Genomic DNA, 24343 nt, shown 5'->3' on the forward strand with positions numbered 1-24343 from the left:
CAGCTCTTCGTCCTGAACGCTGCCATCTTGGGTCTTCTCCAGCATGCCTCACCCGATCACCAAACTGACCCTCTGCTTGTCGTTCAGTGTCTTAATAGCCTCGGGTGGGTGATGGCCAGGTAGGTGCGATGTGCCGGGGGCATGGGGACACTAGTGGGGCCACTAACCTTACAGGATTACTGTGGTTGGGGGATCGCCGGGCAGGAGCCGGCAAGGATGCGTCTGACCTCATCAGCCGCTAGCCACGCCCCCCCGGTTCTGGCACCTCTCTGCATTTGTTTATTTATTTATTTACAAATAGTGGTCTTGGCAACTGTCATACAGTGTTTGTTTGTGACACATCGGCTTCCAGTAAGACCTGCAGAAGACATCTTTGAATACTTCACCATGATAATAATTTAGCAGCTTCACCCTCAATTGAGTCTAATCGCCTAAGCCTGTCACTCATGGAGTTGGTTAACTTGAGGTTCAACGGTCTGTTTCCCCAGTAGATTGCCACTGTTAATTAGTTAAGAAGCTAGATATTATTTATACACGGTGGATACCATAGATGATCGTTTGCCGTAGCGTTATCTTGTACCATTCTGGTGAACTGTATTTTCATATAAAACAATGTTAAAATAGATCACCATCAATAGGAAGACGTGACATGAGAATGTTCTGTGGTGGTAGTTGCAGACCCTAGATTTGCTTGCAGGATACACAAACCTAATGCATAGGGACAATAGTACATACAGCAACGTCTGTAAGCTCTACTGGCTGTAGAGTTTGATATTTTAATGCGGTATCTGCACTGCTTGACCTACCTCACCTTTTTAGCTAACATGCTCTGTTTTTTATGTTTTTTTAATTAAGGCACCAGTAATTTCTTAACACCTGCGAAAATTGGTTTGACTTTAACTTTTAAAAGCAAGTGCTTATTGCTAGATTGGCCATTTTGCACGCTTTGTGCAAAACGTTGGGACGTTTGAATGTGAATATGACCCAATGAGTAGTGGGGGATGGATGGGTTAATGCATGGATGGATAGATGTTTGGATGAATGGAGTAAGTGCATATATGACTGAGTAAATAACTACATGGAGACATGTCTGTTTTTAGAGGAATGTTCCATTGAGTAAGATATCTTGAAAGTAGTGTCCATATTAGCAAACCCTCACCCCTCCTTCTCTAGTCACCACAGCTGCTTCTGTAAACAATTTCATCAGATAGAGAACAGTGTTAAAACGGAATCTCATAAAATGGACCTAATCAGGAACAAACACAGGCTGTGCTCCAAAGCGACCTTCGGCCATTGGTAATTGTTTAGGTAGAACGGTGATGTGAGGGAAATGTGTAAAGGTTGCTGTATCCTCCATGCCACTCCATTGTCTTCTCTTGCTGTACTACTCCATCCAGCAGAAAAGGTGAAGAGTCACTGAAGTCATGGACACTGGAGAACCACTGGCTGCGATTTGCATCCCTCTACTTCTCCTGCCCCTGCTGTCTACTGGGGAGGGCAAGTGCATGGACAACAACTTAGTGACACTCAATGTGGTCCTCCTGGACGACAATGCGTCTGAGTGGACTTTGGCGAAAGTGAAGCCGGCCATCGAGATTGGACTACAAAACGTGAACAGAAGGCTCAAGGAAAAAGGTACCGTGACCCGAACCTGTATTGAGGAAGCTCAGACGAATAAACGTGCTGTGATTATTGAGAAGTGGATCAGGAAAGGGCAAGGTCTGACATGGGTCATTTATGGTTCGGGATCCAAGTTTTCCATATTTAGTCATTTTTGTACAGATAAAGACAGAAAACTACCCGTTTCTCTGTGTTTATTTATGTGCGTGGAAAAAATAAAAAGAAGTCTTCTTTTCAGTTTTTTCCATGCTTCAGTCATGATTGCCTGACCAACGTCTGTACCTACTTACAGTAAGGCGAGTTAAAAAAGGGACAAGGTTTTCTACAAAGAAACTTTCAGCAGCTGTATATGTGCATTTGTTTATTTTAAAATTCTAATGTCTTTATTTGAGCATATTGTATATAGGTGGTGCATTGTATTTGTTTTCTTATAGCCCTAATCTCACCAGACGTCCTAGTTAGAGGGCAACTTTATCAGTTAAATAATACGGAAATACCCTTGTTGCAGCGTCATTATTTCATAAAATGCAAAATAAATATGAATACATACTGATCCAATATTCAAAAAATAAATATGAATACATTCAGAGGGAAAAGTTCAACAATATACACCATAGAACTGGAGTCCTGTTTATAACCGTACCTTGATCAACCTGAACTGCGGTAGAAGAGAAGAGGGCAGAAGTGGGACATCACCAGCCTGAACTGGGGCACCTTTGAGAGAGGCAGGTGCAAATCTGCCGTAACAGTACGTAATCTGTCTGTATTTGGACAAAGGGTATCGGTAAATAAAGGTACAATGACCAATCTGTACTGGGGCAAAGACAGTCATGGACCAGTGATACCATCAGCATGACCAATGTGTAATGGGATACCAGAAGCAAAGAAGTGGCGAGAATCAGAGTAAAGGTATTTTGACTTCACCTACGCTGTGTCAGAAAAAGTAAAAAAGCAAGCCAGGGATAGGAGTACCATTTCAAGCCTGCACTTGATTAGCAGAGGTTAGGCAGTGATGGTTCAGTGATAATGGTCAAGACACAACTAAGTGATTTCGACTACACACATGTTTTGGAGGTGACAATGGGACATACTGGCCAATATTTATGAAACGTTAGCACCGCCTTAGTGTCATTTGTTTTTAAGCTTAAGCGGCACTAACTTAACTCCATATTTATATTTTGACGCTAGACCCGTCTAGGGTCAAAATATATGAGTTAGCATCCTTTTTAGAACACGTCAACCCACCTTGCGTAGAATTGCGACAATGATATGCAAGCTAGGCATTCCCTTCCTAAAAATGACGCCAGCCCCCTAACACCATATTTACCTTCCTACGCTAAAACTACACGCACATAGGAAGCGGACCCAGAAAATGACAATAAGGGCAATCAGTGTCAAACTTCAATGCCTGGTCAGACCAGGAGTTAAAGTGAGGGTAGGCACATTTTCCACTGGAAACACCATGGAGCCCACTATTTTAGACACATAGATGCCCACCCCTACCCCGAGCATCACCACCACCCACACCACAGGGACACTACAGGTGGAGAGAGCCCATCACAGGTAAGTTGATGTGCATAACTGTTGTGTGGCACTAGGGGGTCCCTACACGGGGCCCCCTGGCTGGCATTGATTCTGCTGGCGTTGTCCTGGGGACACTGGTCCCCTGTGGTGGAAATTGAGGTAGTGGTAATGACTCCTGTCTCTACTTCAACAGGAGTCATTTGTTGACTGCCACTGCGTCCAAAAATGATGCTAGGCTGACTAGTGGCAGAATTTTTGCGGCTAATCAGTCTAGTGTCATTTTTGGCCCACTAGCGCCATTTTCCCTTATGCCATCCATCACCAGCTAGCGTCTTTTCTTTAGACACTAACCATTCCTTTGCGCCATTGTGCATCTTTTTTTAAACAAGGTGCACGGATGGCGCTAGGGAATGGCGTTAGCTCAGGGTAAAAAAAAATGATGCATAAGTGCGCTAGCGCAGTTGTGCATAATTTTTCATAAATATTGGCCATTGTGTTTTAATGAAATAGATGTCAAAATACACCAACTAAGATCCCCTGCACTAAGATGAGTTCAAAAGTGTAATTTACTCAGCAGTGCTGGAAATTAAAAGAAAAGACTGTAGGAATGGCCGGGAAGTTTCTGAGAGGCAGAGTAAACAATAGAGTGTGGTCTCCCAGTAAATATGGAGTATATTTTCTTCTTTCAAACATTGCCTAGTTTACTTACCTTCTGGAGGAGGAGTTCTTTATATATATATATATATGTGTGTATATATATATATATATATATATATATATATATATATATATATATATATATATATATACATATTGTTGCCACTAGGTAGTTATAGTTAGGACCATGTTTCTGTAGAAGAAGCGTTTTTTTACTTGCCTATATCTTTGGCACGGTTTGACGAATCGTCACAAAGTTTTACAAAAAAGTGTCCCCAGTGATTCTTGAGGCACATGGAAAGTTTGGGATGATTCATCAAGCAGGGTCTGAGGAAAAAGGAGGGGGGTCAAAAAAGTTGTGCTTCCGTTGTTAATTCTCGTAGGACATTTAGGGGGTCATTATGAACATGGCGGTCCAGACCGCCATGCCGGCAGTGGCGGAAATTACTGCCACCAGCATGGCGGTCTGCACCGCCGCCACCGCCAGCCTACCGCCGCCAGGCAGCCTGACGATGGCGGGGTTCTTTATCCGACAGGGCAGCACTGCAAGCAGGCCTGTCCACCGGATAAAGAACCTGTGTTCCCCCAGCCTTTCCCTGGCGGTTTCCCCCCACCAAGGAAAGGCTGTCACGAAGGGGTGCTCCGGGGCCCCTCTGGGGGGCCCCTGCACTGGCTATGCACTTGGCATGGGCAGTGCAGGGGCCCCCGTGCACAGCCCGTCACGCACGGCAATGTCCAGGCCCAGCATTCCGCTTGGCCGGCTGGCAGAAACACTGTTTCCACCCGCCGGCCCAGGGGAATGTTCTTTATTGGGCCGGCGGGCTCTTCAACTGGTTGGCAGTCTGTGTTTAGACCGCCAGCATGAACATGGCGGGAAATCCCGCTGTGTTCATAATGACCCCCTTAGACACGACACCATTCTGAACCACTGGACAGAATTACACCAAATTTGTCAGAAAGCAGTACGCAGTTTATGCTTTCGCCTATTTGGTGTAAATCTGTTCAGTATTTTTTGAGATGTTAAAGGAAATCCAAATTTGCATATCTGTGATCACGAATATTCACAAATCTTTACAAGTGCGCACACAAATAAAAGCACTGTAATTGGCTAGCTACACCCTGAACAGGAAGCTGCGGATGCCATTTTAGGTAATGGGACAAGGTCCCTGGGGCTGAAAAACAAAATGAAAAGTAGCATAAGCGGTTATGGTGGAGGTATGCTGACTCCAGGTTTGTGATATAGGGGTGCTTGAGGGTCAAAATTATTTTTCTTCACAATGCTTGATATTCATGATTAATCAAGATTAATCAAGATTAATTGAGAATATTCACAAATAAGCAAAAAAAATAAAACAATTTACAGACTCATTCATACACTAATTCATTCACTCATACATGCACTCAAAGACTCATACGACCACTCACACGCCCACTCAGACACTCATGCACCCACTCAGACCCATTCATAGACTCCCAAACCCACTTTCAGACCCAGACAAATGGATCTATTGCCATGTTGTCATTGCTGAATATTTTTCACTTTTGAATTTTCATATTTCTTAAGGTGCAACTCAAGTAAGCAGGTCAGGTAATCTTCTAACAGACTAGTGCATGAAAGCATTTTTTTCTCCCATGTTTTACCTGCCTCTGCCTTGCTATTTCATCAAACAGCTCCTTACCATTTACTCTGATGTTAAACATATTTTTCTATATATATGTACCAATATCTATGTGTCTATATGCATATTAATCATGCTCTCAAGCATGGACTACCCTTATATGTTCCAAAATTCGTTTTCTGAAGGGGCAAATAGTTCCATCTGGATATTTCTAGGTGCGTATATACTTTGTTTTCCCTTTTATGATGTCTCCCTTTTAAAAGCTGGTAAATGTAAATTTAAATTCAAAATTTGTTGTGTTCAACTAAGAGAAGGTAAAAAAATATTTGTTTTTAATATTTGTAATATTTATATTAGTTTTGCATTTTGTATTTTATTTTTCACTGGGTGGGGGTTTATAATGGAAAAAATTGGTAAAACTACATATCCCAGAATGCCCCATAATGGCATATAATAGGAGAACCTATAAATGAAGCAGTAAATGGATCACTTACTCACCGTGATCAAGACCTTGGTGGTTGAAACGCGTTGGTGGTGCCGTGTATGACTTTGTGTCACTTGGTGGAGAAGTTTCTACAGGGGTGACTCGTCTCTAACACGAGCACCGACTTAATGGAGCGTGCCCTGAGAGGGCCATTTGGAGAAAAAAACTAAAAACAATACATATATATATATATATATGTATATATATATATATATATATATATGTGTGTAAATATATAACCAGTAGTTAGTTGGGACCTAATTCCCATAGACAAATTGTTTTTTCTTTTGGTAATAACTTTGGTGCCGTTTGAGAAACCTTCATGAAATTTTCTAAAGTAGTGTCCTGGTCATTTTAGCTGCTGTCTGGAAAGTTTCGGGGTGATCCGTGAAACAGGGGGCTAAGAAAAAAGGAGGGGGTCCCAAAACGTGTTTTCCAAATGCATTTTCCCATAGGGATTTTGAACACGACTACAGCCTGAACCTCTGAATGGAATAACACTAAGGGCCATATTTATACTCGGTTTGCGCCTGATTTGCGTCGTTTTTATTGACGCAAATCCGACGCAAAACGAACTCCATATTTATACTCTGGCGTTAGACGCGTCTAGCGTCAAAGTTCATGGAGTTTGCGTCATTTTTTAGCGTGGACACCTTCCTTGCGTTAATGATATGCAAGGTAGGCGTTCCCTACTAAAAAATGACTCCGAGGCATGTGCGTCGTATTTATACTCCCGGGCAAAAAGGACGCCCGGGAGTGGGTGGGTCAAAAAAAATGACGTCCAGCTGCGTTTGCGCCATTTTTTAACGCCTGCTCAGGGCAGGCGTTAAGGGACCTGTGGGCGCGGTAGGAGCCCAGAGGTGCCCTCCCATGCCCCCAGGGACACCCCCTGCCACCCTTGCCCACCGAAGGAGGACGCCCAAGGATGGAGGGACCCATCCCAGGGAAGTTAAGGTAAGTTCAGGTAAGTATTTTTATTTTTTATTTTATGTGGCATAGGGGGGCCTGATTTGTGCCCCCCTACATGCCACTATGCCCAATGACCATGCCCAGGGGACATAAGTCCCCTTGGCCTGGTCATTGGGCAAGGGGGCATGACTCCTGTCTTCGCTAAGACAGGAGTCATTTCAATGGGGGTTGGGAGTAAAAACAAACGGCGCAAATCGGGTTGAGGCGAAAATTTTGCCTCAGCCTGACTTGCCCCATTTTTTGACGCCCAAGCTCCATATTCCCCTACGCCGGCGCTGCCTGGTGTAAGTCATTTTTTTTTTTGCACACCGGGCAGCTCCGCCGGCTAACGTCATTGAATAAATACGGCGCCCGCATGGTGCTTCAGAATGGCGTTAGCCGGCGTTAAATTTTTTGACGCACAACTGCGTTGGCGCAGTTGTGCGTCGAAAAGTATAAATATGGCCCTAAATTTGGCTGAAAGTCAGCTCTTAGAAAAAAATATAGGTATCTAGGGACGCAAATCCTCTGTAGATCTGACAGATCTCACGGTGAGAATTGATTGCCTGCCAGCACTTAAATAGGAAGTGTTGGCAGCCATCTTTGGATGCAGATCAGACAAGCCCCCCACAAAAAAAAACAGAAGTGGGAAGTGTAGAAATACCCTGACCCACTAGGCCTGGTGGTGGGGTGGCACAGAGACCCTCCAGGGCCCAACAACCTTTTTGTTTTTAAACAAAAAAAACAATTTGCTGCAAATTCGTGGAGGATCCACAAATCCATGCAAAAATTGAGTGGTCTCCCAAGCTAATTTTTTCATTTGCCACCCAACCCTGGATGGGCCAAATTGGGGGGGGGGGTTATATTGATGTTTATTGTTTAGGGAGGAGTGTCGTATGGCCCCTGTCCCCAGGCTGATTTCAGCCCCAGGCATGGCATTCCTCTAGGCCCGGCTGAGTTTGAAAAGCAGAGGGGAGCTGTGCGGACCCTTGCTGGGGCCATTTTTGGCCCTGGGGACCCTACGGGCCTGGCCAATAACTCAAATGGGGAATGGTTGTGCGGTCCTCCTCCCAGGCCGTTTTTGGCCCGGGACCCACCAACTCTCCAGTGCCAGACCTTTAATTTGAAGAAAGAGGGGGAGCTGTGTGGGCCAGAAATTTCCCAAGGTTGGGGGGGCCAGTCCTGGGGACCACAACCTCCCCGGGTCACAGCTGTGGAATTTAAAAGGAGGGGGTTTGCCACACACCAGCACCAGCATCCTATGTCCCATGACATAAGTTCTAGTTACTTGAGATAACTGTAAATATAACTGCTGAATTTCTATGGTCTTGTGTATGTAAAACGTGAACCTAGCTATAACATCCCGGATGTTTTTTAGTGAATAAATATCTATCTATATATATATATATATACCTATATATATATATATATGCTAAAGAGAAGTGAGAAAGTGAGAACTCTGGGTAGTCTGTGGTGCGGTTTATCTGGTCCCTGCTTGAAGAATGAAGAACGGATAAGTAATGAGCAAAGTATTTAAGAATGGGATTAGCACAGTGCAATCCACTCCGAGCTAGAAAGGGGCAAAGTATTTTGCCATTCATTCAGCAAAGTCTTTAAGCATAAGATTAGCACAGTGCTATCCTTCTTAAACTGTAAATAACAAAAGCCTTACACCACTCCAGGCACAGTATTGCAGTTTTGGTGCAATTTACAGTTGCTTCAGTTAACTATAACTGGTGAACTTCGGCGTTTTTAAAAATCAAAATGATGTGTTTTAACTGAAATTTTTAAATAGGGACGCGCTGGTTCCCCCAAAAAGTGTTTTTTTGTTTTTTCTTATTTGAGACCATCTGGATCAGCTGTATGTCTCACTGGACTTCTGATTCTCTTCTCTCTTTCTTCAGTTAAAATCTAAAATAAAAGAATAGGATGCTATTAAAGTGTATGATTGTAACTGGGAAAAATCTCACACTTGGAATCTTGCTATATCTGCGGATTTACATCTGTTTTCTCAGCTATCTCTTCTGTATTGTATTAATGTAATATGGCAAGCTGCAAAATAAACATACCTTTGTAATGTGTGAACATAATTGAAAACACTTAGGCCCTCATTACAACCCTGACGGTCGGTGTTAAAGCGGCAGTAATAGTGCCAACAGGCCTGCAGAAAAAAAATGGAATTACGACCATGGCGGAATCCGCCAACATAGACAGCCACTTTAACACTCCGACCGCCACGGCGGTAGAAACAAACAAGGCAGCGGTAACCGCCAACAAACAGGGGGAACCCAATGTACCGCCCACTGTATTACAACAGGCCTATCTGCCACCTTTTCTGGGGCGGTATCAACACCATCAAAAGCACGGCGGAAACAGGACTTGGAACGGAAACCACTTACCTCTCAACACCCAACGAGGAACCAGGACGCCATGGAGCCTGAGTTACAGGTCCTGCCCATGTTGGTCTACCTCCTCTTCTACCATGAGCAGCAAAGATGCCGGCGACGACCACGGTGAGTACTGCACCTAGCACACAGGGGATGGAGGGAGGAAAGAGAGAGTGACACACACACACAACACGCAACACCCCCACCCCCATCCTCACCCACAACAAGATACACACATATACATGCAGCAACATTACATTTACACCCCGTCACCCCCTGGAAGAACGCAAGGACAAAATGAAATGATTGTAAAGAGTGTAATCATCGAAAAATCAGATAGGCCAAGATAACTTTAAATCATCAGTATATACACATATGTACAGCAACTACACAAGTCCGGATAGTGTACCAATCATTGTCCGTGGACCACTGGTCCCAAAATGCATGGGCGAAGCCCACACATGATACCTGACTCAAAACGGAGAAAACACTGCTGGGGCGTCAGATCGAAAATAAACAGGCACCTCAGGGGGGGAGGGGGGGCACCTCAGCCGGATGAACGGACAACGCCACTGCTCCACGAGGGGGCCCCATGCCCACTGCTTTATCCTGGGGAGTGCAAAGCCACAGTCTCTCAAGGCTCTCAAGTGGGTGGGTTGTCCACTGCTCTATCCTGGGGAGTGCAAAGCCACAGTCTCTCAAGTCTCTCAAGTGGGTGGGTTGCCCACTGCTCTATCCTGGGGAGTGCAAAGCCACAGTCTCTCAAGTGGGTGGGTTGACCGCTGCTTTATCCTGGGGAGTGCAAAGCCACAGTCTCTCAAGTCTCTCAAGTGGGTGCACTGCCCACAGCTTTATCCCGGGGAGTGCAAAGCCACCGTCTCTCAAGTTGTTGACATGTTCCACTGGTTCTGGAGGGGGCTTTATGCCCAGAGTGCTTCATCCTGCCAAGGACTGTGTGAGTGGATGCTGCTCTCCACTGGTTCTGGAGGGGGCTCTGTGCCCAGGGTGCTTCATCCTGCCAAGGACTGGGGTAGTGGATGCTTTTCTCCACTGGTTCTGGAGGAGGCTTTGTGCCTAGAGTGCTTCATCCTGCCAAGGACTGGGGTAGTGGACGTATCTCTCCACTGGTTCTGGAGGGGGCTTTGTGCCCAGAGTGCTTCATCCTGCAGAGGACTGGGGTAGTGGATGCTTTTCTCCACTGGCTCTGAAGGGGGCTTTGTGCCCAGAGTGCTTCATCCTGCCAAGGACTGGGGTAGTGGATGCTTTTCTCCACTGGTTCTGGAGGGGGCTTTGTGCCCAAAGTGCTTCATCCTGCCAAGAACTGTGTGAGTGGATGCTGTTCTCCCCTGGTTCTGGAGGGGGCTTTGTGCCCATAGTGCTTCATCCTGCCAAGGCCTGGGGTAGTGGATGCTTTTCTCCAATGGTTCTGGAGGGGGCTTTGTGCCCAGAGTGCTTCATCCTGCCAAGGACTGGGGTAGTGGATGCTGTTCTCCACTGGTTCTGGAGGGGGCTTTGTGCCCAGAGTGCTTCACAAGCAGTGTGGCAGGTCCCATCCCCTCACTGGGTGTGTGTGCCACGAGATTGCCTGGGAACAGGTAGCATGATACTCCATGGAGGCAGAGACACACTCCACCCTGCTGCGACTTTGCCTGCCACCTGCTGGTACAAACAGTGCTGGGTGTCGTGCCTCAAGTAGTCTTTGCATGGTCCAGGACATCTCCTCCAGCCTCAGACGTCTGTCCACTGGGAATGTTAGCCATGTCGGCTGTGGTGGCACTGTCTGAGCACGTCGCGGGGCTGGTGGCGGTGGTTGCGGCAGTGTCTGTGGCGGAGATGCTGCCGGTGGTGAATGTGTCAGCACCGGTGGAGGTAGACAGCAGGATGTCTCCTGCAGCCTCGGACGGCTGCCCACTGGGGATAATGCTGGGGTCTGTTGCTGAGGCAGCAGACGTGCAGGTGGCGGTGCAGATGGCGGTGTCCACCGCTATACAGGTTGCTGTTCTGGTTGCCTGAGGGGGTGACTCTAGTCCCTCAGCCGGAGGCTCCGTGCCCTGTCCTGACTTCCCTTTGCCCTTGTGTCCCTTCCCCACCTTGGATGTCGCTGCTGGTCCCTTGGCACTGTCCCGTTTTGGCTTGGAGGAGGCCTTGCTGGATGCTTGGTGTGGCTTCTCCCTACTGCATGTGGGCACCTTCTTCACCTTGGTAGGTGGCGGAATGGGCTGATCCTTGGCCTCGCTAGGTGGCACACTGGCAGCCCTGATGGGTGCCGCCCGCGATGTGACCGGACTTGCTGAGACCACAGTGCTGGAGGATTTGGTGGCTGAGGTGCTGGGCTGGGACCTGGACATCCTGGCCCTAGGGGAAGGACAGGGGGAGGTGTAGGTAAGAGGTCAATGTTAGCAAGGAAAAGTTTTTTAGACACACTGGGGCGGGAAGATGGAGGGGGTTTGGGAGTGGAGGAAGAGGGAGTGGTTGTAGGAGGTGTACGTCTGCTGAATTTGGGTGAAGGTTCATGGGCCGGAGGCTGTTGTGAGGTGGATGGCTGTTGGGTGGGTGGGTGCCTGCGTTTGTGTAGTTTGGGAGGAGGGCTCACAGACACACTGGGAGAGGACACAGGGGACGTGTGCATGGAAGTGGGGGTGTTGAGTGCATGTGAGCAATGTGTGGTGATGGGCATGCATATGATTGAGGTAGTGGCTGAGGATGTAGTGCATGCAGGTGTGAGTGGAGACGAGACTGGGAGGGAGGAGGAGGATGTGGAGGAGGGGGACACAGTGGAGGTAGTGGATGTTGGTGTGTCTGCATGGGTATGGTGCTTTTGTGAGTGCCTGTGGGATGTGTGGTGCTTCTGTTTGCCTGAGCTACTTTTGTGTGTTGATTTGGGTGAATGCTGGTCTGATGGTGTGCTTGGGATAGGCTGAGGTAGAGGGCATTGGGTCTGGGTAGTGGAAGTTGGAGGGGGGAGGCTGGACACAGGGACAATGGCTGCCATCAGTGCCGAGGCCAGAGCCTGAAATGCTCTATGTTGGGCCGCCACGCCAGAATGAATGCCCTCCAGGTATGCATTTGTTTGCTGCAAATGCCTCTCGACACCCTGGATGGCATTCAAAATGGTTGGTTGCCCAACAGTGAGGGATCTCAGGAGGTCAATAGCCTCCTTACTGAGGACAGCAGGGCTGACTGGGGCAGGGCCTGAGGTGCCTGGGGTGAAGGAGATGCCCACCCTCCTGGGTGAGCGGGCACAGGAAACACGATGAGGGGCTGCTGGGAGGGCGGTGCTGGTGGGGGGGTGGTGGCTGTACCTGTTGGTGCGGTGGGCACAGAGGTGCCCGCCACCGCAAGGGAGCTCCCATCAGAGGAGGAGTCGCTGTCGCTGGTGTCTGCTCCTGTCCCGATCGTGGAGCTCCCCTCGCCCTCCATGCCACTGGTGCCTTTAGACTCTGTATACTCACCCTCAAGGGCCATGTGGGTTGCAGCTCCCTCCTGCTCCGGTGCCAATGCTCCTCCGCCAGATGATGCTAATGCACACACGGACAGGGTGACAAAACAAAAAGGGGGGGAAGACAAAAGAGACACATGGTCCATGCCAGCAACACCACTACCGTTGGCGGACACAACACACAGGAAGCATACCTATGCACTAGCGCATGCACAAACAGTGCAGGGGAAAAGCACATGCCCATGGGGGACTCTGCCTAGACCCATTTAATGCACAGCTGGAACCCATAGGAGCCTGACTAGGTGTAGAGGGCAACTACCACCTTTGGGGTTGGAGTGGCACTGAGCCTGCTTAACAATGGATGTACCTTGGTGCGTATGCCCTGCCCTAGGGGAACCCACAGCCCACCGCCCCCACCCAGACACCTCGACAAGTGCGCTGAGTCAGCTGAATAAGACTGTACTCACCCCCTTGTGGCTGCTGTGATGCCCTCAAGCGCCCTTCCAACTCAGGATATGATACCGCCAGGATCCGGTACATCAGGGGAGTCATGGTGCGACAGGCACCCCTTCCACGTTGGGAGGCCATCCCCAGCTGGGCCTCCTCCGTCTTCTTGCTCCAGCTGCGCAGGTCCTCCAGCAGTGGGTGCTCCGTCTATGGTAGACCCCCAGGGCCCACACTTCCTTGGCGATGGCACGCCAAAAACCCTTCTTCTGGTGGGCGCTGACCTAGAGGAATAGTTAAGTAAAAATGGATGTTACTCCCCCGTCCAGTTCTACACACTCACTGGCCATTAACCTCCCACGCTGGGCCAGAAAAACATACACTCACCATCCTCACATGCTGGCCTGTGCCCCCCCGTCTCTTCCATCCACGACACTCCATACATTCCTGTGCCATCCACCATGCACACAGTTTACTCACCTGTTTGTCTGGTGGACTGTTGAGTTGCGTGTACTGGGGGAGGACCCCATCCACCAGTTTCTCCAACTCCTCTGCAGTGAAGGCAGGGGCCCTTTCTCCAGACACTGTAGCCATTGTCGCTTTCAGACTCAGGTCACAGCAGCACTTGCAGTGTAGGTCCTCTCCTGTTGAAGGTCAGGTATCAAGTGATTGAACAGAAAGAAAATGGCGGTCACATCCACGGCGGTGCGTACCGTCACCGCTGGCGTACATCGTCATTGCCACTTGTCTCTCCTCACAGGTCAGGTAGCCGCCATTTCAGGGGGGCACAGGCTATGGCACCTAACTGCATCACAGCAGACATTGGCACATCAACTGACTTATGAGTTCACATACTGTTTCTGTAAAAGAAGAATTTCATATTAATAAAGACATATGTGTGAATATGACCTTCTGCTCACCGTTTTTCACCCTAGAGTTCAACCGGTGCAGATGAATAGGAGATGGAGACATTCCCCGTGTACAGACCCCTGGTGGACCTGGCGACAATGGAGGACAGCCACATTATCCTGACCTGCAGACTTGATAGGGCCACAATCCAAGAACTGTGTGCCCAATTGGAGCCAGACCTGATTTCAGCTATCCGCCCCCCACAGGTATCCCCCCTCTAGTGCAGGTCCTGTCAGTGCTCCAGTTCCTGGCAAGTGGTTCCTTCCAAGTGACAGTGGCCATGGCATCAGGGATGTCACAGTCTATGTTCTCAAACGTGCTGACCAGAGTGTTGTCTGCCCTGCTGAAACACATGCGCAGCTACAACGTATTCTCCCAGGCGGAGGATTTGCCCACAGTGAAAGGTGACTTCTATGCCCTGGGACATATCCCCAACATCATTGGTGCCATTGATGTTACACATGTGGTATTTGTCCCTCCCCCGCAGGAATGAACAGGTTTACAGAAACCGCAAAAGCTACCATTCTATGAATGTGCAGATGGTGTGTTTGGCAGACCAGTACATCCCCCATGTGAATGCCAAGTATCCTGGCTCTGTGCATGACGCTTACATTTTGAGGAATAGCAGCATCCCTTGTGTGATGGGGCAACTCCAGAGGCACCATGTGTGGCTAATAGGTGAGCCCAAAGTCCCCACACAGTTTAAATAGCTGTCTGGGTATGGGAGAGTCCCTAATGTTTGGAGGATGTCTAACAGTTGTCCCTCAATATTTGCAGGTGACTCAGGTTACCCCAACCTGTCATGGCTACTGACCCCAGTGCAGAATCCCAGGACAAGGGCAGAGGAACACTACAATGAGGCACATGGGCGAACTAGGAGGATAATAGAGGGCACCTTCGGCCTCCGGAAGGCCAGGTTCCGGTGCCTCCATCTGACAAGTGGCTCCATATACTACTCACCGATGAAGGTGTGCCTGATAATCGTGGCATGCTGTATGTTGCACAATCTGGCTTTGCGACGCCAGGTGCCTTTTCTGCAGGAGGATGAGCCTGATGCCACCTGTGGACAGTGAAGAAGAGGAGGCAGAAGAAGAAGATGTAGACAACCGAAACAACATCATCATGCAATACTTCCAGTGAGACACAGGTAAGAGGATGGCACTGCTTCTCACATCTCATACTACTATAGGACATTCCATAGTTCTGCATTTTTACCTCTGTTTATGGACCCTGACATGTCACTTTGGCTTTCCATTTCACAGATATGAGTCCCACGTTGTGTCCTCTGCTATGTTTACTGCTGCCCAACAACTGTGTTACATTAGTATGTGTACATGAACATTGACATTGCTATATTTATATGGGCCTGTCCTCCCCCTGTCACACAGCAGTCCTCCCAGTTTCCCTGTTTTCCTGTGCCTCTGTCCCCTGAACCATGTACCCACTGCCACTGACCCCCGTTCCCTGATTGTCTTGGGTTGGTGGGTTTGCCTGGGGTCCCTGTAGTGGTGGACACACTGCTGATTGACGTGTCCTGGGGACAGAGGGATGGGCCTGCTGGGTGGGTGCTGTGGTCGTGTCTCCTGAGGGGGGAGGCTCTGTGGTGGCTTGTGACTGTGGCAGGGGAATGGACTGCCCAGAGGTCCCTGATTGCCCGGGCTGGTCATCTTGATCCAGGCGTGCAGAGCTGCTGTCATCACTGTGGGCCTCTTCTGTGGGGGTACTGGATATGTCTGGCACCTCCCGTCTGGTGACGTTGGGTATGGGTCCTGTTGGGGTGTAAATGCATAGTTTTAGTATCTGTGTGTGCCATCTTGTGCATTGGGTGAGTTACCCTCTTCTCCTGTGCTTGCCTTGTTGTGTTTGCCATTGTGTGATTAGTGTTTTGGGGTCTGTGTGGGTGTCTGTACTGGATATGCTTTGGCAATGGGTGTCCATGCTTTGGTGTTGCATGCAGGGCTTGGTATTGGGATGGCTGGGTTGTGATAGTCGGGAATATGTGAGGTTTTGGAGTGATGGGGGTGAGGGTGAGGGTGGGGGTATTTGATGGCATGCAGGTGGGGTGGGGGGATATGGTAATAAAGATATGACTTACCAGAGTCCAGTCCTCCTGCTACTCCTGCAAGGCCCTCAGGCTCCAGTATTGCCAAGACTTGCTCCTCCAATGTTGTTAGTTGTGGGGGAGGAGGTGGGGGTCCACCGCCAGTCCTCTGTACAGCAATCTGGTGTCTCAATACCACGGAACGTACCTTTCCCCGTAGGTCGTTCCACCTCTTCCTGATGTCATCCAGTGTTCTTGGATGCTGTCCCACTGTGTTGACCCTGTCAACGAATCTCCACCATAGCTCCATCTTCCTAGCAATGGAGGTGTGCTGCACCTGTGATCCGAAAAGCTGTGGCTCTACCCGGATGATTTCCTCCACCATGACCCCGAGCTCCTCCTCAGAAAACCTGGGGTGTCTTTGAGGTGCCATGATGTGGTGTGGGTGATGTGTGAGGGGATGTTTGTTGTGCTGTGTGAAATGTGTTGGTGTGTGTTGTTTGAGGTGCGTGGATGTTGTATGCATGATGGTGTGGTGTGCTAGTGGATGCTGGTGTAGTGTTAACTATTCTCTCTCTGTGCTTCTTCACAAATATGTCGTTCTAAGGGTTTGTGGGTAATGTGGGTGTGTGTTTTATAGTGGTGTGAGTGTGTGGGTGTGGTGTGTGTATGTGTATCTGGTGTGTGTATTTTGATTTGTCCAATGTGGTTGTGTTTTGTAAATGTGTGTTTATTTTGAGCGCAGCGGTGTGTACCGCCAATGGATTACCGCAGTTGAAAGACCGCTGCGTTGATTCGTGGGTCGTGATAGTGTGGGTGTATTCTTGTTGGCATGACGGTGTGGGTTTTGGTATCGCCAGTTTATCACTGACCTTTGGTGTGGCAGACTTGTGTGGGTGTCTGTATAGTGGCGGATTCCGAGATGTGGGTGGTAATACCTGCATCGATTTTCCACCACGGCCATGGTATGTTGGCGGCCTTCAGCACGGCGGTAAGCGGGATTTACCGCCAGGGTTGTAATGAGGGCCTTCATTTTTCAATATGTGTGCCTACAACCACATCTTTGCCAAGGATACTCAAGAGAGAAGAATAGATTCATAAGACAAATTCTGTGAAACAAATAATTCTCTCCTCACTCTAAAGTTGTCAAGAGATAGCACAGAACATTTTAAAATAAATCTCCAAAGACTAAGGCCCTCATTACGAGGCTAGCGGTCATAAGACTACCAACCTCGTGGCATTGGTCTGTCCACCGCGGACCCGGTGGTAAAGGCCCCTGCATTACAAGTTGTGGTGTTTGGCCGAAGCCAAACCGCCACAATGCCGCCTGGTCCGCCGGTGCTGATGGTGAGCTCCTCTGGGCCGACGGCAGGCCTCAAGCTACCAGCCACATTACGAAGCAGCATACCGCCAAGCTTTTTGCGGCAGTCGCCCTGCCACGAAAACCACGGCGGTGACGTGCCCGGCGACAGGAATCCCCATTCCTGTCACCGGCACACACACCCCCACATGTCCATACATGTGCAGACACCCCTCCACCTGTCCACACACTTCCAAACACCTCCCCCAAACACACACATCCATACTAACATCCCCTCTCAGACTGAAATATACACACCTTCACTCACACGTACGCACCCCCCTCTGCAAACATTCACACCCCACACTCTCCACAAACGCATACATTCACACCCCCTCTCATCCGCACACTTGCATATGAACACGCATCCATACAGACACCCCCATTCACTCACAGACTTGCACACATGCACCCACACTTGCATGCATCACAATACACACACCTACTCACTCGCACCCCAACACAACCCCCTCCCCTCCGCATACATGCAGACACACACACCCTCCACACACATATACATTCATACACGCACGCACACCCACACTGCTACACATGCACGCACACACCACACACATGCACACCACCCTCCCATCCACAAACTTTCATACACCCCCAAAAGACCACACAAATACATACAAACACCCCCACGTGCTCTCACACTGACATTCACGCACCCCATCCGCATTCATACACACCCTCCTCCTCTGCATTCACACACGTCCTCACCCCCTCCATGCATCCACACACACACACACACCCTTTCCGTTGGTCCACCTACCTGTTCGGTGAGGTGGTCGTCCAGGAGGGGATGGGTCCTGGCGTTATCCACTGCCAGCACCGCAACACCTCACAGGACTCCACCACATGTATTACCAGCCGATGGAGTTGGATTTCCACGTGTAAACGGGTGGCAGTCCTTTCAGGACTCGTAATATGTTGGTCAGTAGACCGCCAACACTGGATATCTGCTGGCTGCAGCAGCTTCTGCGATCTTCAAAAAAGATCGCTGAAGTCGTAATGAGGGCCTAAGTTCCACTAGTGTCCTTCCAAATGCCCTGAATTATGGCTTGTAATCCTCTCAGAAATTAAACAAAGTTCATAAGTCTTTCCCTGGATGTCGAGATTTATGACTTTTGGTACCTGGTAAAGCTAAACTCCAAACTAAATAATGTTCACAAAACAAATATACACTTGCAGTTCCTTATCAAACTTAGTTATACAGAAAATTAAGCTTTAGAAGTCTCAGGAATGTTTTGTCCAATTTCTTTCACCTTGAGACAGCTTACTTCAAAAACTTTATATTTTAAACAAGGACGTAATAAAATCAGAAATCTTTGATTCTAATGTCTTGTTCCAGTTGCTGAAAGTTCACTCATTTAACTCAAAAAGAATTCAAAACGATCCTACCATGCGTCTTGGGGTGAAGGTTCAAAACCAAGATAGTACAAAGTATATCTTCTAAATGAAAGTTCCATTGCAGCATACAAACAGAGATGGCAGTCCGAGGAAAGAGATTAAGGCCCTCATTACAACCAAGGTTTCACCGCCGAGCTGCCGCCTATGCGGACGCAATCCCACTGGCCGCATTATGACATCCCAGCTGCGGGGAAACTATGTTTCCGCCCACCGGCCCAGCGGGGATGTTGGTCGTAACATTGGAGCCGGCGGTGTTGCGGCAGTGCGACAGGTGCAACTGCACCCGTTGCGCTTCTCACTGTCTGCTGTGCAGACAGCGAAACGCAGGGTGGGGCTGTGCCTGGGGGCCCCTGCACTGCCCATGCCAAGTGCATGGGCATTGCAGGGGCCTCCAGGGGCCCCGCAACTCCCCTTCCCGCCAGCCTTTCCATGGCGGTCTCTACCGCCATGGACAGGCTGGCGGGAAGGGGACTTGTAATCCCCTCGGCAGCGCTGCAAGCAGCGCTGTCCTGACGGATTAAAACCGCCGGGACAACATGGTGGGAAACCGCCAGTTCCGGCGGTGCGACCGCAGCGCTACCACCGCGGTCGTAATTTGCCAGATTGCAGCGCCAGCCTGTTGGCGGTACAATCGGCGAAACAGTCCTGGCGGTCTTTGACCACCAGGGTTGTAACGAGGCCCTAACTGATTTGGGAAACAAGCACCTGCCAAATTGTTCTCCCAAACAAACTACTTCTTCCAACATCTAATGAGGCGAATCTCACTTCCTGAAAAACTTGCCTGTGTCTTGTCTCATGACTTTGTCAACGTTTAGGGGCCATGTTGGAAACATTCTCCTGCCCAAGGTTTTTAAGGAAATCAACTTTAATTTTGTCAAACGACACAACACCTCTGTTATTTTTACACAATGTATTAACCATTTAATGCAATTATATCCTGTGACAGGCCGAATTTGCACATATTTACACACAATGAGAAAGCAAGAGTATAGGATTTGCCAGGTTGTGTCCTCCCTCAGTTAAGCATTGAGCACACATAGGGGACCAGGTCTCAACTTGTGGCCATCCCCTTGTAAACCTTCAAAAAGGATTTTGGAATAGTCGCTCCACCCAGAACTTATTGTGGCATGCTTCATCATTTGTGCCTATCCACATCTTGGTAGGTAGATACCACCATGGCGGACTTAACATTGTTTGGGAGTTCTTAGATAAATCATTACTGGATTTAAAGCAGGGTTGTAGAAAAATATAATTTAAAAATGTCTATTGATATACCCAAGGATATTTCTTTTTATTTTCTGAGTACCAGTGATGAATAAAACTATATTATATGGTGTGTGTAAGACTGATTATGGCTGTACCACCCGATCGAATTGCCAACATGTTTTGGCCCACTTTTAAAGCCCATTCGGGTCGAAGGCCTTTTTCAGGGCTAGAAATATCCCGGCCTAATTCACCATTCATGATATACGAGAAAAATGAGACCTAAGGCTCTCACCTAATGTAAGTCTTCTATTGGAGAGAACTCCATATTTTGAGGTGATTTAGGAGTTATGCGAGTCAGAGGGGGAGTCACACATTCATCAAGAATCTTTCTGCATTCTTGTGCTAAGCTGGAACGTGATACAAACAAGCTGCAGGCAGTTGGCTGTCCCTGTACCCTTCAAAGCAGGGTATGAACAGAACTGCTTTTAGCGTCTCTGTGGAGCACAAGAACGCAGATTCAGCTGTGCACCAGTGAGATTATAGAGTGACCAAATCTTGTGAGAAGAGATTTCACATATAGGAACCCCTCTAATCCAAAAACCACTGCTTCTAGCTTGGTTGGGACTATTCAGTCCCAAAGCGCTGGAACAAGCGAAATGTTCATAGAGGAGGCACCGTGTGGAGGAAGAGGGCAGTCAGGAGATCATTACTTTAGCAAGAACTGGTTTGTAGTCCACAATACAGGTGATGTATTGGTAGTTTTGAAAGCGCCAACTATGAAAAATTAATTATTGGATCGTACTAATGATGAGGGACCCTTTTGCTCACCTGTACAGTTTGTGAGGGACTACGCTGTCCAGGAGACATCACCTGCCTGCAGGGGAAAGAGGTGGGGCCTGCTGACATCAGCGCATAAAGTTCTTGTCTGGACCACCACAGTCTGGAACCATCTTGTCTTCTCCCCACTGCGTGGGACACTTTTGATTACTTGTTCTTTTCGTGAGGGACTAAGCATCCCACGAGACATCGCCTGCCCACAGGAGGGAAAGGTGGAGGGGCCAGCGGACATCAGCGCATAAAGCGATTGCCTGCTCCATTCTGAGCGGGGTGCGCCCGGGCCAAGACTGGGCCCATCTTCTCTCATAATTGCACAATAGCGGCTGGGCTGGACCACCCCCTTTCGTTTGAACATTCCCTCACATTAAAATGGGTAAGCGTAAACGTGCTTGAGCAGACCCCGGAGCTCCACAGTCTGGAACCATCTAATGGCCTTGCTAATTCCTCAGTTCTCGCCTATTTAACAACAGCAGTGGGGACAATTAACGATGAAATTTGTACAGTGGAGAAGTTGGGTATTTGCCTCACTCACTCAAAGCCTGAAGCAGCCTCCTCAACACGTTTTGACCTCAAGAGGATTTCTGCTGTAAAGACTAGTAAGACTAGCTTAGATGGGGGCTACTGATGTAACTGCAAAATAGAAGTTCACCAGCCAGAAGCCGAAACTGAGATTAGGAACTCTTTGGTTAATTAAGTCACCCCTCGGCATCTAAGTGCAAAAGAAATAAAAAATCTGATGCAGTCCCTGGTCATCTGAGGACCAAAGCAAGGAGTCGGACAGCTTTTTCCTGGACAATGAACATAAAATGCTTAAAGATTATCCTGATAATGCCAAATCTGGTGACTTTTTTCCCAAGGTTCAGTCAATGGAGTTAGTAAATGTCTGGGAAAACTGTAGTCTATTGAAGGCAGCCTAAATCATTTAATTCACTTCTGTAAAGCCAATTTGTTGATTCCTCGATTCCATTAACTGTGCACCTGAGGGAATGAGGCAGATAGGGCAGGAGATTGTGACATCTAGTGACCCTGGGCAGGGTCTCCTGGTTCATGTGGCTTACCTAAAGATGGAACCAGCGGCTCCCCACTTTGCCAATTTACAGCTTAATTATTTCTGCCTCTCAGAGGGTCCTGCCGAATCAGCTTATGCGGCCTAGTGCAGCAGGGCTGCCAACGTTTGTGGATGATTTCACAGACCCTAGGCTGTGACCCTGTATATAAACCATCTCAGGGGGAGCTGAGCATCCTGGGTTGAAAAGTTGATCTTGCACTCCGCTGAGTTGCTTTTAGTCTTCCTCCTGCTTCAGCCCCTTAAGCTGTGGTACTAACTGGGGTCCCAATCTTGAAACATGACGATAGAGAAGATTATCCCAGTCTAAGAAACAAGGTTAGCCATTGGCTGTCACAATAAGGTGGTTAAGGGTGAACCCAGGCGCATAGGTTTACTATGGCTTGGAGGGGGGAATGAGTAGGGCCAACTGTCAAATTCTTTCGGGGGACTGTGTAGTCATTAATTTTGACCATCCTTGGGCTGTCCAAATGGTCCTAAATATTGCATTGGGGCCTATTCACATTTCACTTCTCCAGGCTTTCCCTTTTGGATATTTTGATTGCTTGCTGGCATCCAAAATCATCTACAAGTTTGTAATTGTAGTACAACCACTGGCAATGGAGTTTTGAGGCTACCAGAGGTTAGAGATTTTGTTATACCTACCCACGATAGATATTACGTTTTGGGGGCAGACTCACTAGACTGACTATAAAGTTTCAACTATTGGAAGAAGCCTACCAACAGGAGAACAGGAATGGGGCTAGTGAGGTGCCAACGCAGGCAGGGGGGCTTTGCAGCCTGCATCTTATTTTGGGCAAGAGGAGATAAACCCTCTTATTTTGCCCAATATTTCAGGTGACTGTCAAAACAACTATGACAGTGTTGGCGGTCAGTTTGTGCCAGTAACAAACAGGGAGTTATGCACTGAGGTAACTGCTACCGGGGAGGCAGAGCAGCTGGTCGACAGGAGGGGCATACCATAAAGTGTTAATATGCCTACAGCTGGGGATGAGCGTGTTTACTCCAAAGATAGCCACGGCAGACACATGAGTAAAGGGGATACCTTTATTAGTTGCCTCATGTTAACATCTTGGAATGTAGAAGGAATAAACAATAAAAGGAAAACACCTGATTGATTAATTTTTCTGAGATCATTTGTCAACAGATGTCTACAGGAGACGTGGGACGTTGAGGTCTCTTTCTTCCTGGAAGACTACAAAACATATTTTAATCCTACTGTGCCTTCAACAAGGGTACACCGCTCAAGAGAGGTTTGTTGATTTTGGTCGCTCTTGCTATAAACTGTGGTATTAAGAGTTTGGCAATAAGCTCTGCCAATATGCAAGCTATTCTTTTTACCTCCCCTCTGGTTGGTGGCTTTGTCCTGTTAAATTTTTGTAGCTCAACCACAAGTCACTCTTTCTGTGACACACTTTCTATTTTAAGGGAACAAATTCTGAATATTGATATGTGTAGCAATGTAAAAAGCTGTATTTATTTTAGTGGGTGATTTTAACATCCATCCTTGTATACATTCCTTTACCCCATGTAATCAAGGTTATAATGAAGACTCTGTACATGGAACAGAGCCAGGCGGGCAGTTTTTTAAAATAATCTTCTTGGTGAATTTAACTTTGAGTGTGTTATGACCGAAATGTTTTAAAGCGCATATGGTAGTTTTGCACCCACGGTTAATGGACGAAGTCAACTCTCCACAATAGATTACATTTTTGCATCTTTACCCTTGCAAGATTTTCTGGGACATTTTTGTATAAGAACTTATGGTTTTAATGGCCATTATTGTATCTCTGTTAGTATCACTGACCTGCTGGCATGGTCCACGGTGCAGGACATGTCTCTTCATGTGGGCGGTGTAGCAACAGACCAGGGTAGAAGACGAAGGTGGTTGAAGATTGTTCTGGAGGACTTTTTAAAGTGCCTTGTGACAGCTAAGCAAGGTGAATCTGAACTTTGTTTGGGGGACGTATGTGCTGATAATACATTTCTGAATGCATATGTGGAGATTAGGAATGAGACTAAATTTAAGTTATCACTCCCTCCCACCCAAATTGTCTGCAAGCAGTAATCCACAATGGTTTAACAAAGATTGTTCAAGAGTCCATAAATTATTAATGAATGCTCTTAAGCCCAAAGACCGTGGTTTAATAGCAAGTAGACATAGTGCTTACAAGAAGGTGTTAGGTATGAGTAAAAGAGAGCTAAAGGAGGAAGCCTGGGACGATCTTATGGAGGCCTCACTTAGGGCAGACAGCAAAAAGTTTTGGGAGGTTGAAAACCATCCACTATTTAATGGTAAAAGGTGTTGGAGTGTAGCTTTTATAATTAAAAATGAACATGAAATGTTTGCAAATTAATGTATAATGATGCCGCATAGAAAATGTAT

The 24343-nt window shown here is 47.9% G+C and overlaps 1 protein-coding gene across 1 annotated transcript in view; it reads left to right on the forward strand.

Moving 5' to 3' along the window:
* The first annotated feature begins 1424 nt into the window (after positions 1-1424).
* The window catches only part of LOC138293867 (guanylyl cyclase C-like), a 695267-nt gene continuing 672348 nt past the window's right edge, over positions 1425-24343 (forward strand). Inside the window, exon 1 of the mRNA XM_069233168.1 lies at positions 1425-1719. Coding sequence (XP_069089269.1) covers positions 1425-1719 — 295 coding nt within the window. The remainder of the gene's footprint in view (positions 1720-24343) is intronic.

This window comes from Pleurodeles waltl, chromosome 4_2 (genome assembly GCF_031143425.1).
Source record: "Pleurodeles waltl isolate 20211129_DDA chromosome 4_2, aPleWal1.hap1.20221129, whole genome shotgun sequence".
NCBI lineage: Eukaryota > Metazoa > Chordata > Amphibia > Caudata > Salamandridae > Pleurodeles > Pleurodeles waltl.